The sequence below is a fragment of the Bactrocera oleae genome, chromosome 3 (genome assembly GCF_042242935.1).
Source record: "Bactrocera oleae isolate idBacOlea1 chromosome 3, idBacOlea1, whole genome shotgun sequence".
Lineage (NCBI taxonomy): Eukaryota > Metazoa > Arthropoda > Insecta > Diptera > Tephritidae > Bactrocera > Bactrocera oleae.
In genome coordinates, this window is record NC_091537.1 from 17,036,563 (window position 1) to 17,051,807 (window position 15,245).

At 34.5% G+C, this 15,245-nt stretch overlaps 3 protein-coding genes across 5 annotated transcripts in view; 1 reads left to right on the top strand and 2 right to left on the bottom strand.

The window, feature by feature from the left end:
* Window positions 1-3,636: 3,636 nt before the first annotated feature.
* On the bottom strand, window positions 3,637-6,501 carry Atg4a (Autophagy-related 4a). Of its 3 annotated transcripts, XM_036366868.2 has the most exons (8): window positions 6,400-6,501; window positions 6,137-6,341; window positions 5,666-6,054; window positions 5,265-5,607; window positions 5,124-5,203; window positions 4,715-5,064; window positions 4,269-4,644; window positions 3,637-4,134 (listed from the first exon to the last, which is right to left on the bottom strand). In XM_036366868.2, exons 3-8 carry the CDS (start codon window positions 5,805-5,807, stop codon window positions 4,031-4,033), a joined length of 1,395 nt encoding a protein of 464 aa, XP_036222761.2. In that variant the 5' UTR covers window positions 5,808-6,054; window positions 6,137-6,341; window positions 6,400-6,501; the 3' UTR covers window positions 3,637-4,030. The 3 variants fall into 3 exon arrangements, with proteins under 3 accessions (XP_036222761.2, XP_014103166.2, XP_014103167.2); XM_014247691.3 differs by having other exon boundaries at window positions 6,137-6,481; XM_014247692.3 differs by having other exon boundaries at window positions 4,506-4,644; window positions 6,137-6,480.
* A 487-nt stretch (window positions 6,502-6,988) lies between these two features.
* ast (protein asteroid) lies at window positions 6,989-9,893 on the bottom strand. The gene is made up of 2 exons (XM_014247633.3): window positions 8,817-9,893; window positions 6,989-8,759 (listed from the first exon to the last, which is right to left on the bottom strand). Exons 1-2 carry the CDS (start codon window positions 9,795-9,797, stop codon window positions 7,089-7,091), a joined length of 2,652 nt encoding a protein of 883 aa, XP_014103108.2. The 5' UTR covers window positions 9,798-9,893; the 3' UTR covers window positions 6,989-7,088.
* A 462-nt stretch (window positions 9,894-10,355) lies between these two features.
* S (EGF receptor activation regulator Star) overlaps window positions 10,356-15,245 on the top strand; it is an 84,047-nt gene continuing 79,157 nt past the window's right edge. Inside the window, exon 1 of the mRNA XM_014247670.3 lies at window positions 10,356-12,713. The gene's annotated coding sequence lies outside the window, so the exon portion shown is untranslated. The remainder of the gene's footprint in view (window positions 12,714-15,245) is intronic.

Below are 15,245 nucleotides of genomic sequence, written 5' to 3' on the forward strand. Positions count from 1 at the left end.
TAATTTCTTAACTGACACGCTTTAATTTGCCAATATATATTTTAACTATAATAAATTGAAGTCTATTATTGATTAATTTTGTGAATTTTTACACTCGAGTTATCTACACAGTTTTTTAAAGCAATTTTTAAGCGATTAAATTATTTTGGTGTTTTTGTTGTTGTTTTCTTGTTATTATTATAATTTTTGTTTTTTTATTAAATCAGCGTAACCGATGACGTTGGAATGCGGCGCTTTTTATAATAAATGTTTGTCACTTAAACAAATAGAGGCAAGGAATCTCGATAAATCAAAATGTTAAACAGCAGTCAAACCATTAAAATCAGATCACTTAGTTCGGTAGAATTTCATTTCCACGTAAATTAATTTATTGCGTATTATTGTAATTTAATGTATTTTTTTTTTCAAAATACTTCGTTATTGACAGTACCGAAGTCAGTTTATATATATTATAAATATAATACAAATTTGTATAAGTCATTGACATATGTAATTGTAGGGTTGTTTGTTTCGTTGAAGCGTTCTTGGGTCCGGTATACATTCCTGAGTGCTGGGAACATCCATATGGTGATATAGTTGTCAACGAGGGTGATACGTACCTTGATTATAGCGATTCTTCATTTTACATTTCCCTACTTCTTCCATTTTTCCTACTTTTTCGCAGTGGGAGCAGATACCATAGAGGCGTTATTATGGAAAGAGGAAAAAGCGGATAAAGCCTGGCAAATTTCTAACCTCAATATATTTAAACAAATATTATATCTTCACAGGAATAAAATTGGTTTACACGTGGTACTATAAATTTAGCATTTTTATATACGAATTGTTTCTTGCATTAAAATATGTCTCAGTTTCGGCCGAGCCCACCACTGAGGTCAGCAATTAGGAAAATGTCGTCCACATCCGTATTCTCTACTAGTTTCGGAAACACTTTCATATAATGTCTTGAGACCACAACACTTTATTCTTCTTCAGATGGGCCGTTTTATTGCCACTCCATCCTTCAAACACTCCAATAACACTACAACATAGTCGTTGAGTTTTTTCCCTTTTCAAGATAGCCGATAAAAATTATTACAGACACATCCTGAAGTGTAGACGCCATAACTTTTATAGCTAACTGTTATGTCTTTCAATGTTTTGGAATCAGTTCACCGACTCCAGTCCACTCGGCTTACAGTCCTCTGTATTGATATTGATAGAGTTGATATTGAACAGCTTCAAAGGCTGCTTAGAATAATAAACATCTTGTTCTTGTTGGTCGATCTGTCGATACTTAATATATGTCCCACACAATAATTGAATATATCTCGAACAATTTCAATCTAATAAAGATAATCAAAAACCGTCGATCAACTGACAGATTTTTATGGGTAGGTTAAACATTATTTGACGAAAATATGGAATTTTATATTTTGTTCCGATCGGGATTTGAAAGACTTGATACTATGAATATATTGTCTCTGAGGTCAATCTTATTAATGATGAAGCCTAGGTCTCCACTATAACCCAGATAAGAATTTCCTATACCAAATCATATCAAAAAGCATATCAGAAAATAATAACAGCCGTGGCAAGTGTTCTAAACTCTGGTTTGATCTGTATTTATAACTTCACCTAATATTCTAGCAACGAGAAACAAATAGTATTCTCGTAAGTGGTTTTCTCACTTAGATGTGAGCTGGATATATTGTAGAATAAGTCGTGAATCATAAAGATTAGTAGTAATGTTACCTGCCTGAGCCCTAGATTTTTTGTTATTTAGCTTAATACACACTCACAACCGTATCATATCTTAAGGACGGAACCAGTCTTTGGATGTTACAGCCATTATATTTATTATAGCTAAGTGTGATGGATGGCTGGTGTGATTGACAGCTCAAATCAGGTGGATATGTGACAGTCTTTGAGCTAGGCTTTATGTGTATTTACTACCAGATTTAATCCGAATCTATCGATGACTAGGAAAAGAGATCTTTTATGTAGGGCTTGGTTTTGATTTTGATCGATCAGTTTGTATGGCAGCTATATTCTCTATTGGATATCGATATCGGTGGTTTCGACAAAGTAGGAAGTAGGCCTGCCGCGAAAGCTTTTTTCATTTTTTTTCCTGCGTGAATATACGAATATATTCCAAATATATTACAGCCGACCTTATAGCGCCAAAGAGAAGCTTCGAAGTAATTTTCATCAAAATACGGTACTTTCAATTCAATTCGCACGTTACCGATATTGACCTGAATTTTATTTTGGCTCTGTTTGGAACGCCAAGTAGTAGTACCAACTGATGGACAGACAGATAGTAGGAAAGCCACTCATCTCGTCACTTTAACCATTTTATTACGATAAATCCTTTATTAATCGTTATAAGGTTTAGGTTTAGGTGTTGCAAACAAGTTGTTTGTTTGAAAGAACCGTGAGGTAAAGAAAACCTACCTTAAAGCAACTTGTTGTTGTTGTATGAAAAGGGGTGTGACCATAGACATGTGCGGCGCATGCATGCTGTGAAGTGGCCAATAAACTCTGAGATGTCAATACAAATATATTGGCAAACAAAATTTTAATATATTCACTAATAAATATATGCAATGCATATGAACATATATATATGTATAATATATGTATATACATTGTAATATATTGTATTTATCGCATATGCATTTAGTGAATTAATTTTCTTGTCTGATCTTGGCAGCATGTCAAATGCGAGCATTATTTAATGCCGCAAAAACACAACAAGCGAATACATACATACCTATTTACATATGTATATAGCATAGACACTAAATATGTGAGCTAATTTATTTTGTATGCCGTTTTTATACCTTGAACAGGGTATATTACGTTTGCCTATAAAATATATATGTATAAATGTTCAGCATGATGAGCTGAGCCGATTTAGCCATGTTCATCTGTCTGCGATTCAGTTTTTGAGATAACAATCGGACCACTATAGCATATAGCTGCTATATAAACTGATCGATCAAAATCAAATGCTTATATAAAAGATTTTGTTTTTGTGAAGGGTATTCAAGTTTTTTCTTGTTCTATTTACTGTTCTTATTATGTCATTTTATAACCTGACATATTTTGATTAAAAATCAATTAACCGTTGCTAATTAAAAATGAACATTATAGCAACGTTTTCCACCTACAAACCGGTAAATTAAAAAAAAAAGTTTTGTATCAATTTCACACTTTTTTTAATTTTATTTTTGTTTTTGTTTTATTTGCGTGTGCACAAGCATTTGTTGTACATTGAATTATTTAAAAATTGTTTACATAAATTGTTGTGGCGTATATTCATGCGTTTTTTTTGTCGTTTTTTTTCTTTTCTTCTATTTATGAAAGTCATAGTATTTTTACTTTATTGCATGCATAGGTAATATATCAGCTAGACTATAGTTAACACGCTCCATATAGTTATTTGAAACTTTTACAGCGCGTGTGTGTACATTTGTATGTATGTGTGTGTGTGTGTAAGTTTTTTCATTTATGAAAAATTTATGCTACTTTATTGACTATTAAAAAACCTCACTATTTATCGCTATGTAATTCTTATTTGTCCCATTCTTCAATGCTTCTTACCAAATCTTTTGGATTTATAACCAAATCAAGTATGCTTGCTACAGTAGATTTTCTCAAAATATTTGTGACACGCTGTACTAGCTTGTGGTTCTCCTTTTATTGTAATAAATAAAAAGCATTAGCTTAAACTTAGTGTTAGCATATATACTACATATACATATATATGCATACATATATGTTTATATATAAGGAGGTTTATATTTACATTGTTAAGTGTGCTTTTTTATAGTGTATCAAAAGGATATACATAACTAACAGTATTGCAAATTATAAAAATTAATTACATATATAAATTAAAATGCTGTCTTTCTCTTGCATTGCATTTCATACAGTACAGACTACTGTTTTTTTTTTTTTTTTTTTTGTTTGTTTTGTTGTGTTATAGAAAAAGACACTTTTAAGATTCGTTTCGCTTCTATTTAGTATAACGATTTTGCTTAGACTATGAAATTATCTCGAAATCTTCATCCGAATCGCACTCGGTGTCAGCATCGCGGCCATTGCGCGTCAAACTGGTTGCATGTATATGATTTACATTTTCAAAGTCTGCAAGAAAATAAATTAAACAAATTATTGTGATGTAACAAAACATAAATTTCATTAAAAAAAATTTGTAAAAAATGTTAGTAAATACAAATGAAAATTAGTGTTATAGTAAAACTGTATGTAATTTCAAGAACCTTCAGAATCACAAGAGCTTAGTGTACGATAGCAACGATTCTTATAATTTTCTAGAGCTGCTGCCGCCTCTGCTGCTGCGCATGTAGCACGTGCAGAGGTGCCTAAAGATTTTGCGTTAGTTGTGCGCGGTGTGTTGCTATTGGTAGCATCACTGGTGGCGGCCGTGGTTGAGGTTGTAGATGTGTTACAATTAACCAAACCCACCGTATTTAGTGTAGTAAAATTTGACTCAATACCTGCCGACGGGGTCGATACCCATTCCGCCGAGCGCGACTTTGTTATCTCGAGCAGCGGTTGTGTGCAGGCAGCCAAAACTTTAGTACGTAGATTATCCAGTAGGACTTCGAAACTCAGGCGAGATTTGCAAAGAAAGCACTAAAAGCAACCAAAAAGGTTTAAGGAATTTAAGCAATGCTGTGAATTTAAATTTAAATAAAACATGTACCATCGCCATTGAGGGGTCCATTTGTTGGAAGCCAATACGTCCAGCATATCGTTGATGAAATGTAGCATCGAAATCAATCTCATCCTGTGTAGTCTTTTGTCCCACAGAGCCCGAGCGCTGTGTGGTATGTGGATCTAAGTACAAAACTTCATCGTCCACATAGCCAACAAAGTAGAGCGCTTGATTTGGGCGACCGCCAATCATGCCACAACTGCCAGCCAATTCAAAACAAATTTTCAACGCTGGCACATAAATTAGATTTATTTCACTGAGCCCCAAGCGCAGTGGAATGATGAGTAATAAAGGTTTCCAAGTTTCATCATTACTTGGATTTTCAAGGCATAGTGAATCTATAAGTACAAAAATATATTAGCGCTCAGTATAATAACTATTATATCAAAAAGCTCACATATATCGTCAGTCACTATTGTGTTGTCCATAGCCACATGTATAACAATAGAGCACCAGTCGTCGTAGCGCACCAGTTTTCTACAAAACAAATTATTAGAAAAAAACCATGTTTTTAAATCTTTTACAAAAATGCACTTACTTTAACACCTGCGCTACTGTGTTTGGGCCAAACCATTGACCGACTTTTTTATCTTCCGAATCGCCCATTAAAGCGATCTGATGTATAGAGAAGTAACTTTTGCGAGAATCTTCGAATCTATTGACTATTTTTAAATAGGTTGAATCACGTATTTCTGGTGTCCAAAACCATTCGCGTCCAAGATGCAAATCAATTAAAGCTTGCGCCAAAACCATTTGACCACAACGCAAGGTGCAGCCCCATCCTTTATCGGTAGTCAATTGTGGTGCGCCCAGAGGCACGAAACCGCGGCGATATGTGCACCATAGACGTGATTGTATATCTCGGCGTATTAAATCAAGTTCTGCAATACCATTGTATGATTATTTAAACAATTTCACTTTAAATATAATTAAAACAACCTTGTATAGCGTTATAGCGTTTGCCCAGCACCCAAACGGTGGTGTTGGCTTTTGGTATATCATCAGGTTCACCGACAGCGCCGGCCACAGCGCCAGCCAATACGCCATCTGGACCTAAATATGCTTCGAATACGCTATCCATTTTGCGTGATACATTAGCATAAATTGCAATTAGGCGATCTATTTTTGCGATACTCTGCAAACGCAAGTAGTACGCACTCTGGCTCTGTCGAAACAGCTCGTCGGGATGCCGCCGTAACCAATTGAGCTCCGTCGCTAACACTATTAGGCAACAGATGACGCAGACACTGAATACGCAAGTGATTAAGTTAATCCACCAGCTGCTGAAACAGCAGAACTCAACAAAAAAACGTAGAATTTTGGAAAAGCTGTAGACGCAATACAAGAAATACAAATATAAACTTTGTGGCTATCACATAATATTTTCAACACTTAGTAACGAATACTTACTAAAAACCCAATAACAATATTGTTGATAAAACCGTTTATAGTACGTCACCCACTCCGCGTAATTATGTATGCCCTTGAGCTGTATTTTTTCTACATACAACTGGTTACTGATTTGGCACAGATATTTACTTGCTATAGCAACACGCACGTCGTATCATCGGACTTCCTTCCAAACAATCCGTATTTGGGACATCTACACAAAATGCTAAAATCATCGGCAGTGTTTTTCGTACCTGAGTTTTTATCTTTTTTCTCGTTTTTACCTGTACATTACGCGATGGAAATAAAAATTTCAAAACAAAGACGATTTGTTTCCTCTTTGACAGGAACATAAAACTCTATTCACAATAAATGATGACGACAGATTATAAGCCTACTGAGCACGGTGGGTCAAAATGTTTAAACTATGAAATAAATTTAAAGCTGCTGACGGCGTAGCAGATAAACTAAACATTTTCTTTAATATTGGTAGTTAATAAATATAATTTCATCCTCCTTCCTGTTTAAGCGTAAAGCTCAATTGATATTTAATAGTGGTATTAAATAAAATATTCTAAAATGTAGAACAGCTTAAATAATTAATTTTATTATATAGAAAAGTCTCTATCGTGAATGTGATTTTATTCACCATAGATTTTTTGAATAATTAAATAGAAAATCCAAACAAACATATTTACTTACAGTTAGCTGTTTAGTTTTATTTTTCAATTAAAAATATTAAATTAACGATATTTTCAGTAGCTATAGTTTTTTTTCATATATATGCATCATTGTTGTTGGATAAAAATTTCTTCGAACTGCCCAACCCAATATTTAAAACATTTTAATCCAATGAAATATTTTAAATCGTGTTGATAATATAAAACATTTTTTCTATTTTTTACGGTTTCTCTACATACTTATATGTATAAATGTATTACATACTGGTATTTCCAAAACTATTCCTCGACTATTATCTCACACTAAGGAACGTGCTAAATTTGTTGTTCAAATCTTCGAACACTTCCGCAAGCGCAGCCTCATCACTTTCGCTGCGATCTACAATATCAGCATTGGGATCTGCATTCTCCTGTGCTGCTGCAAGCTTACGCGCAGCTTGTCGTTTCTTTTTCAAAGATTTCTTATTAACGACTGTCGTAGTTGTCTGTGTGGAAGGACGTTTCCATTGCGGCACAAACTCATCACACCATTGCCATAAATAGTTGTAGAAGTCAAACATCATTTGTGAATCGCGAAAGATAAAATTTTGTATATAATAAGTAATATTAACACGCGTCTTTAACAAATCGTATAAATTGTAAATGAAGACACCACAAAAAAGTTGACCCATTTTTGCTTGCTCGTAGGGCATATCAAGCAAGCCATTTAGTCCATATAACTGGAAGACAATCGATTGGAATTCTGAGAAGGCATGCAAAACAATTGTCGAATAGGCGTCGTATTTCTTTTTAAAAATTTCCTGCATATGAAAATGTTTTAGTAAATTATCCATCACAAGGTAACAATCGGATTTTGGTATATACTCCATGCGTTCCGGTACAGATAACACGAGTAGATGCTCATTAATTGTGCGTGGATTACCTTTTTGCACTTCCGTATCACGAACAATTCTTTCCTTTTTGACAATTTTGCCAAAACGCTTCTGAAATTCTTTTAGACCACGTTCGGCGGGTATTTTCGTATCGATTGTGTGTAGTACAACCACACAGATAATTAAAGCATGAAGATGTATTAGGTCACAGTTTTGAGATTTATGCAGCCAATAAACGACAGCAAGGAAATACAATTGCAAGTCTTTGGGAAGTTCTTTGACTTTTTCGAAAAGTTTTTCACTATCCAAGTAAGGCATTTTATCTTTGAAGACGTTTCGTAAAAGCAGAGGTTCCGGTTGTGCAGGTGTCAATTCAAATTTAGTTTCACTTTCCATGGCATAGCGTGTATAGTGTATGTTTGTAACTCGCGGTCTTCGCCCCATATAAGTAAACTCAATAGGCAGTGGTTCACCGTTCTCGTTAAGTGCGGGTTGTGTTTCTTCACCTTTCACGCTATTCAATAATGTAAAAATATATCTTAATATCGGCAGCGCAATTTCATTGCAATCATTGTAGGGAAAATGTTCGATTTGCGGGCTGTTTATATATTTTCGAAGATGTACGAGATCCACAAAGTAGCGTGGTAAGTGGGCAGGATATAACTTTTCCAAGAACCAAGTAGGAAATATCGATGTCTTATCTTCACATTCATTCTCTTCATTTTCATCTTCTTCGACTACGTCTACATCTTCATCTTCATTACCTTTGTTTTCACCACTTTCTATTGCCTCATCTTTGTCTTCTTCTTCGAGATCAGAATCTTCTTCACTATCACTGTCTTCCCCACTGTCATCCTCTGGACATTCTCCATTGCTTTCTGCAATATCTTCTTGTTCTTTTTCGCTTTCGTCTTCACCTTCGACACTTTCGACTTGATCATCAACGTAACTGACATCATTCAGCTTCTTTGGTGGGTATCTTACAAATGCGTTATCATAATGTTTTATAAAAAAGTCATAGGAGTGACATTTTTCATTTGAATAACCACTGATTGCTGCATTCATTTGATCCAGCAAAGATTTTCTCTGGATCTGTAGAAGTATAGAACAATATATAATGGTTTTGAATAAATTTTTGATTCTACTCACCTTGCGCAAACGACTTAAAATCTTCGACAATGCCGACTCCACAGTTTCATCTTTCAACCACTGTAATATTACTTGTATTCTTTTCTGTTGACGTTGCACTTTTCGACTGCGTCCAACTTTTCCCATTCCCGCCGCAAAAAAGTTTTTGAAACAGGAACGACCTATGTAATCATTGCCCAGCAATGCTGCAAAAAGTGGCAACTTTTCTTTACAAAGCGAACGACGCGCTATTAAATGCTCAATTCGATATATGCAACAATCTAAGAACTTGTATGTTTTTCCCTTTTTCGGCGCGCGTTTTTCGATGTTATTCACCTGAATTTCACTCACTATGCGATTTGCCTTTGTCAATTTTTCCACACGTTTGGCTTCATTTTTTCGCAATTTTCGTTGGGACAAAATATCTTCATTCGGCACCTCTGCTTCATCTACACGCTTGGTATGCGCCTTCACAGTCAATGTGATTAGTGGTATATATTGCACGTTATATATATAAAAATCAGAATCATAGGTAAGTACTGGGCATCCGAGCTTTCGACTTAATGTCGCTAGCTCGTCATCTGCCTCAAAAACACAACGCATTACAGACACTCCACAATCGCGTACTGCATCAACGAATACTTCTTTCATTAGCAGTGGAAATATTGGGTTGGAGCCACAAGGATTTATGCGTTTGATTATAGCTATTTTCCCTCTCAAGCGTTTACCAACTGTACGCAATTTACGGTATTCATAGCCACCATCCATTAAAACATAAGGTTCAATATTGCATTCAGCTAGCACTTGAAAAAATTCTACGACAGCACGATAGAAATCGTCATAGTCGCCACCGAAGGCAGAACAATTCCCCGACACGTCTTTGAATATATTACAGGACAAACTATCGCCATCTATCACCAGATTGCAATCATGTAATTCGTAAGGCAGCAGATATTGCTCTGCATGACGCGCTATATAACCGGTGAGTCCTCGCACACCCATCGAAATTTTTAATTTATAATCTTATTTCCGTGTATTTATTTGACCTCTCCCACAACTTTGCGGTTTGTTTTGATTTAGCTAATGGCCATGTGTTTTCTACAGAACTACATTCATTCACAATAAAATGTTTATTTATTAAGTAAGCAAAGAGAATAGACAAAGAGCATGCCACTCGGTAAGTATCACAATATAATATTAATTGAAAAATTTAAATTTGCAGAAAATTATGTTTCAAACTTCTTTCTTTTTGCAAAATAATTAAATTTATTGTTAATTAATAATGTTTTTTGGCTTAAAACTTGAGAAAAGTAAATAACATATTAACTATGTTTGTTACAAAAATATACAAAAAATATAAAATTAAATGACACATTTTTTCCAAATTAGAAAATATAAGTTTTTTTAAATATTTCAACTTCTTCTCAAAATATATTTTCTAATCACCTGTACAGAATCCAAATTGGAATATTTTCCAAGTGGCACATACATAGGTAGGGAATGAAATTTTTCGCTCGCTAAGAAGAAGAAGATAATTAATATTTGCTTGTGGTGCAAGTGCACGGTGGATGTTTCCTATTTTTCGCAGTGTGTTTTAGAATATAGCAAAGTGTGCACGTATTTTCGTTCCAGCGCTTTATACATTTCATTTCGACGCTTTCTAGTAATACAAAAGGTTAATAGTAACGATTTCACACGAATACCAATTGCATATTGCAATTATTTCGCAAAGAGTGAATAATATCGAGTTTGAATAAGCTTAAAATAAGTGCAGAAGTGACGAATACTAGCTATATATACTCGCAGCAGTAAATATAATTTGGAATTGTAGAAAAGTGCCTTTTATTTGTGTGTGCGCGGCCATCGTACGATGAATCGTTGCTGGTGGAAGTGAACAACAAAAACATACTAGCGTATAAGAGTGAATGGTGCAAATAAAATATAAATTACGAATGCGAATTTAAGAAAAGATTTGTGCCTAGTTGAAAATACCATTAATTGTTTCATGAATTCAATAAAAACTGCGCAAACTGTAAACTTTACTTGATCTCTACATAAGTTAGTTGCTCTTTCATATTTAATTTTCCAATCGGTTTGTACAATACCAAGCTTGTGTTAACTACTTCTACTTTCTGGCTGCATTCGTAGTGTTTTTGGATTTAATCTTCTCTGCCTCACAGATTGCTTCATATTTTAACAATTCGCTTTTTGGCTACTGCTGCTTTCAGTGCCGTAGTAGCAGCAGCATTCGAAGACGCTGTCTTTGCTTTGCAGCAAAAAGTTGACGTCAACGTCGCAGCTTTTGTTACCGTGAACGATTTTATGTCTCTCTCTCTGTGACGTTCATTCATATGTGCAGACATAAAATTTGTGTTAAAGCAAAGAAAAGTCAGAAGCATAAAAGTAACATTGAACGAATGTATGATAAAAAATGTGTCTAAAAGAAAACAGAAAGAAATTTCCTTTTTCTACTTGGTATTGTTTTTCTTTAATGGGCGCAGCACGTAAACGCACATAACTACCACCAATATAAACAGCTAGCGGCACTGGAGCAACCGAGACAGCAAACACACTAAAAGAGCCTGATATCGCTTTAGGACAAGTGTGTGTATTGCTTTTGGCCATCTACTATTATTACATTGACGTGTGAGTTTGTGTATTTGGTTTTTGTTATTGTTGACTGATTCTTGGCTTCTTACTTCTGTTGGAGCTTCATGCGGTTTCTGTGCATATGAGTAGTGCAGTGCGGCGCCGAAGCATTGACCGCTCTCGGTACATATACATACACCTACATACTATATGCATTTATATGCTTATACTGGACTCTACACACGTTTAAAGAAATAAGAATTACAAAGAATTGCAATAAAATAAGTAAGCATTGAAGAAGAAAACCGTAACATAACGTGCAGAAAAATTGTGAAAACGCTAAAATATACAAGTTCGTCTATTTTTGCAAAAATCCGAAATGAAAATCGTGAAATTTTGTTTGTGTGTATATGAAAATTCTTAGTATAAAGTGAAGAAGAAAAGTGAGCGCAGAAAATATCACCTCATCGCATCCGTCAAACGATTGCAATAACAACAAAAGTAACAGCATAAATGGGAGCAACAATTAATATACATACGTTGAAATATTTGCTCCAAAAAAACCAAAAATACAATAAATAAAATAAAATAAAACACGTACTCGCGAACTGTTCATATTCGCTCATTTGATTCGTGTTTTTCGCAGTGCTATTCATCGTCGTCGTCGTGGTCGTGGTTATCGTCGCTGCGGTTATTTTGCCGATTTCGTTGTTATTGTGGTCACAATTTGAACAGATTTACTTGTGGAAAGTGTTATTTCGGCGTATTTTGGCAATAGCGCTCCAAACGACTAGTGTGTTCCGATTCGACGCCACGAGCGACATCGCCTTGAGTATTGCCAACGCAAGCGCCGGTTAGGCAAACAAGCAAATCCAAACAAGCATTATAATACGTGCAATCTTCTTCCGATATTTGCATTTGCACGCTATTCGCCCCCCAAAGCCCTTTATCGGAAAAAAAAGTTGTATTAATACTTTCTATACTATTCGTCGCGTTTTCGCGCTGTTCCCTATCACAGGTTTCGCGCATTTGACATTTGCCGATTTGACGCATCGCCACATTCCTGCGGTCACACAGTGTTTGTTGAGTAGTGCTCGTGCAGTTCCAGTGCAAAGTGCTAAGCGAACAGGCATTCAGGTGTTGAAAGGATCTTTTTCAACAGCTGTGTCAGTTGGATGCCGGTGGCCTAATTGGATAACGTGTTATTTAGAAACATTGCTTCGTTTTCGGATAAAAACATACATTGAGTTTCAACGTAAAAAAGCAGTGAACTTTTGCAGTGGCACTAGAAATTGTGGATTATTAACAAATGATTCGAAAGCATTAAAGGTTAGTTGTGTTAATTATTACTATTTATGTACTTATTTGTAGTGAGATAGGTTTTACTGAAAAAATTAATATAATAATCTATATAATAAGTGAAAAACACCGAGGGAGTCTTATTTTTGTGCAAAATATTTAATTTATTTCGTATAGTAAAATGAAAATAAATAACAAATCAAATATATGGTATTCTGCACCACTTGTGGTTGGCACGAAATTTAATTTTTGGTGAAAAATTTTTACATTTGTGTAAAAATCAAAGCTTAATTAGTGCATATTAATTGAAAAATAGGTAAGGTATTTTTTATTATCAATACATTTTTATATTTGAAATCATCCATTTTCCAATTAAAATACCGAAATTCTCAAAACTTATCTCATTTCTTTTCCCACGCTCATTGCCTACTCAGGTACAAGTACTCAGTACACGCTAATCTTAAAAACCGATTTTAAATACATTTTCATATGCATTTTTTGTGTTCAAAAAAATGTCCGCAATTAATTTCTTAGAACTTTACTGTATTGAAGGCCGCACACAGTTTACGTGCATTTACTGTTCGCCATGATTGAATGCCACAGTAGGTGGCGAGACAACAGTACGTGTTTACTTGAAAAACGCTGCAAATCTTTGTATTTCTTGAGCATAAATGTACAAATTAACCACCCGCAAATTGTAATCAGCAAACAATTTTCATAATTTTCAATTGAAGAAATGACTTGGCACAAAATACCAGAAAAAATGAGCATGTAATTTATATTAAATCTGCGGAAAATTACTACAATTTTCACAGCGTATGAAAAGAAAATATGGAAAGCCAATTTTCGTGTAGTTTAGTAATAAAAAATGTGGTATACATAAGAATAAAGTGATCAAGTAACGCATTATGAATAAATTGTAAAAAAAGGGAGAAATTGCGTATATTGTTTTTATTCGAAAAAAATTAATAAAACAATTTTTGTGCATATATCGGGCATTTGTAACTATGGCTATTTAGCGACACCAATTTTCGCGACTTCATGTTTATGTAATCTCAAATTGTAAACGTTTTTTTCAAAATTAAAATTTTCTTTAAAAAAACCAATTTCCTAAAGATCGTTTTCAAATATTTAACTTGACTATATGCCAGTGCTGTAGCCTTTGAAAATGGCAAAAAGTGTACGAAAAATATCATAATAGATCGAAACCCACTGGAAAGCAAGATAAAATAACAAAAATGAATGAAAAAATATTTTACCAGCGATCTAAGGTTTTTGTTGTTATTGTTTAAGCGGCAGAATTCTGCCGAATTGACAGACCTTAGCCGGAAAAAGAACCGTGTCCGTTCCGATTACGTAGTTCCGACTGTCGTGGGAACGGAGCGATCTGAGGTTGTTGTTGTTGTAATGGTTATCTAATCCCCGCTTGGGTGGTAAGTTTCAGTTTAGTCGTCGTAGTCATCTAACGAAAGGCCCAAGAAACGAGCTGTTCCAACACGGTCGGAGCATAGGGAGAAGCAAAAGTTAATTTTTAGTTTTAGAGCGATCTGATGTCGGGATCTGCGGTCGGTTAATCTCGAGTTACTGCCAAACTTCTCCAAAGCTATTTTCAAATATATGTACATTCGATATAATTGCAAAAACGAAGCTTGATTTTTTGAAATTTACTAGTGGAACCCTTTATTGTATAATAATGAAAACTGTTTACTGTCCCGAAAAGGTTCGGTGTCTTAGCAGTATTTAGCAAAAGCACTTGGTAGTCTTGTGGCCTACAACAATTATAACAACAGCAGTATCTAATTAGATTTATACTTTTCGATACGCTACTTTTTAAAAATCTATTTTTTATAAAAAATCTAAATTTTTTTTCATTTATTTTTCTTATTTTTATATACTATTCATAATAAAATCGTATATTTTGATCGAGTTTAAACAAACATTTTTTTTACGCTGCCTACTTGATGCATTGCGTAGAGAGTTTTCTCTCAATTTAAATACTTTTTCATGTTGTTACTATTTTATATACCATATTAATTAGAGAGTACCAGCTTAAATTATCTGCATGGCGTACGGCTAAGAGCGGTTATTTCGTTTGCCAAATAATCGGAAAAAATCTCTTCAAATACATTTATGCCCTTACTCTCTTATTTATATAAGGCAATCCTTCTAAAAATGTACCATCAAATTTAATATATTTTTGCACAATTTCCAATTCACTTTTGCGACTAGCACATTGCGCTCCACTTGCCAAGTAATGCCTGACACTTTGTTCAAACAATAACGCCAGCTGAGCGCTGTGCTCACTGCTGCAGCGAATTGAGGACGAAAGTTCACTGGAATTGCGGTGTCTTGGCGTCGTTTTTGGTGACTTTTCCCCAAACAATTGACGATTCCACTCTATTTATTATTTTTACTATTTTATTGCACTAGTTACTATGCAAATGCAAATTGTGTGTGCCTTCACGGCATATATTTTTGCACTGCTGACGATTTCACATTTATTATTATTTTTTCACACATTGCACAACTTTTTATTTTATTTTTTTAATGTGCTTCCTTGTT

Coding starts and splice junctions, on each gene's coding strand:
- ast (XM_014247633.3), bottom strand. CDS start 9,797: ATGGGTGTGCGAGGACTCACCGGTTATATAGCGCGTCATGCAGAGCAA. Junction 8,760..8,816: donor TTTTAAGTCGTTTGCGCAAG/GTGAGTAGAATC, acceptor ATACTTCTACAG/ATCCAGAGAAAATCTTTGCT.
- Atg4a (XM_036366868.2), bottom strand. CDS start 5,807: ATGGATAGCGTATTCGAAGCATATTTAGGTCCAGATGGCGTATTGGCT. Junction 5,204..5,264: donor ACAGTAGCGCAGGTGTTAAA/GTAAGTGCATTT, acceptor TTTGTTTTGTAG/AAAACTGGTGCGCTACGACG. Junction 4,135..4,268: donor AAGCTCTTGTGATTCTGAAG/GTTCTTGAAATT, acceptor ATTTTCTTGCAG/ACTTTGAAAATGTAAATCAT.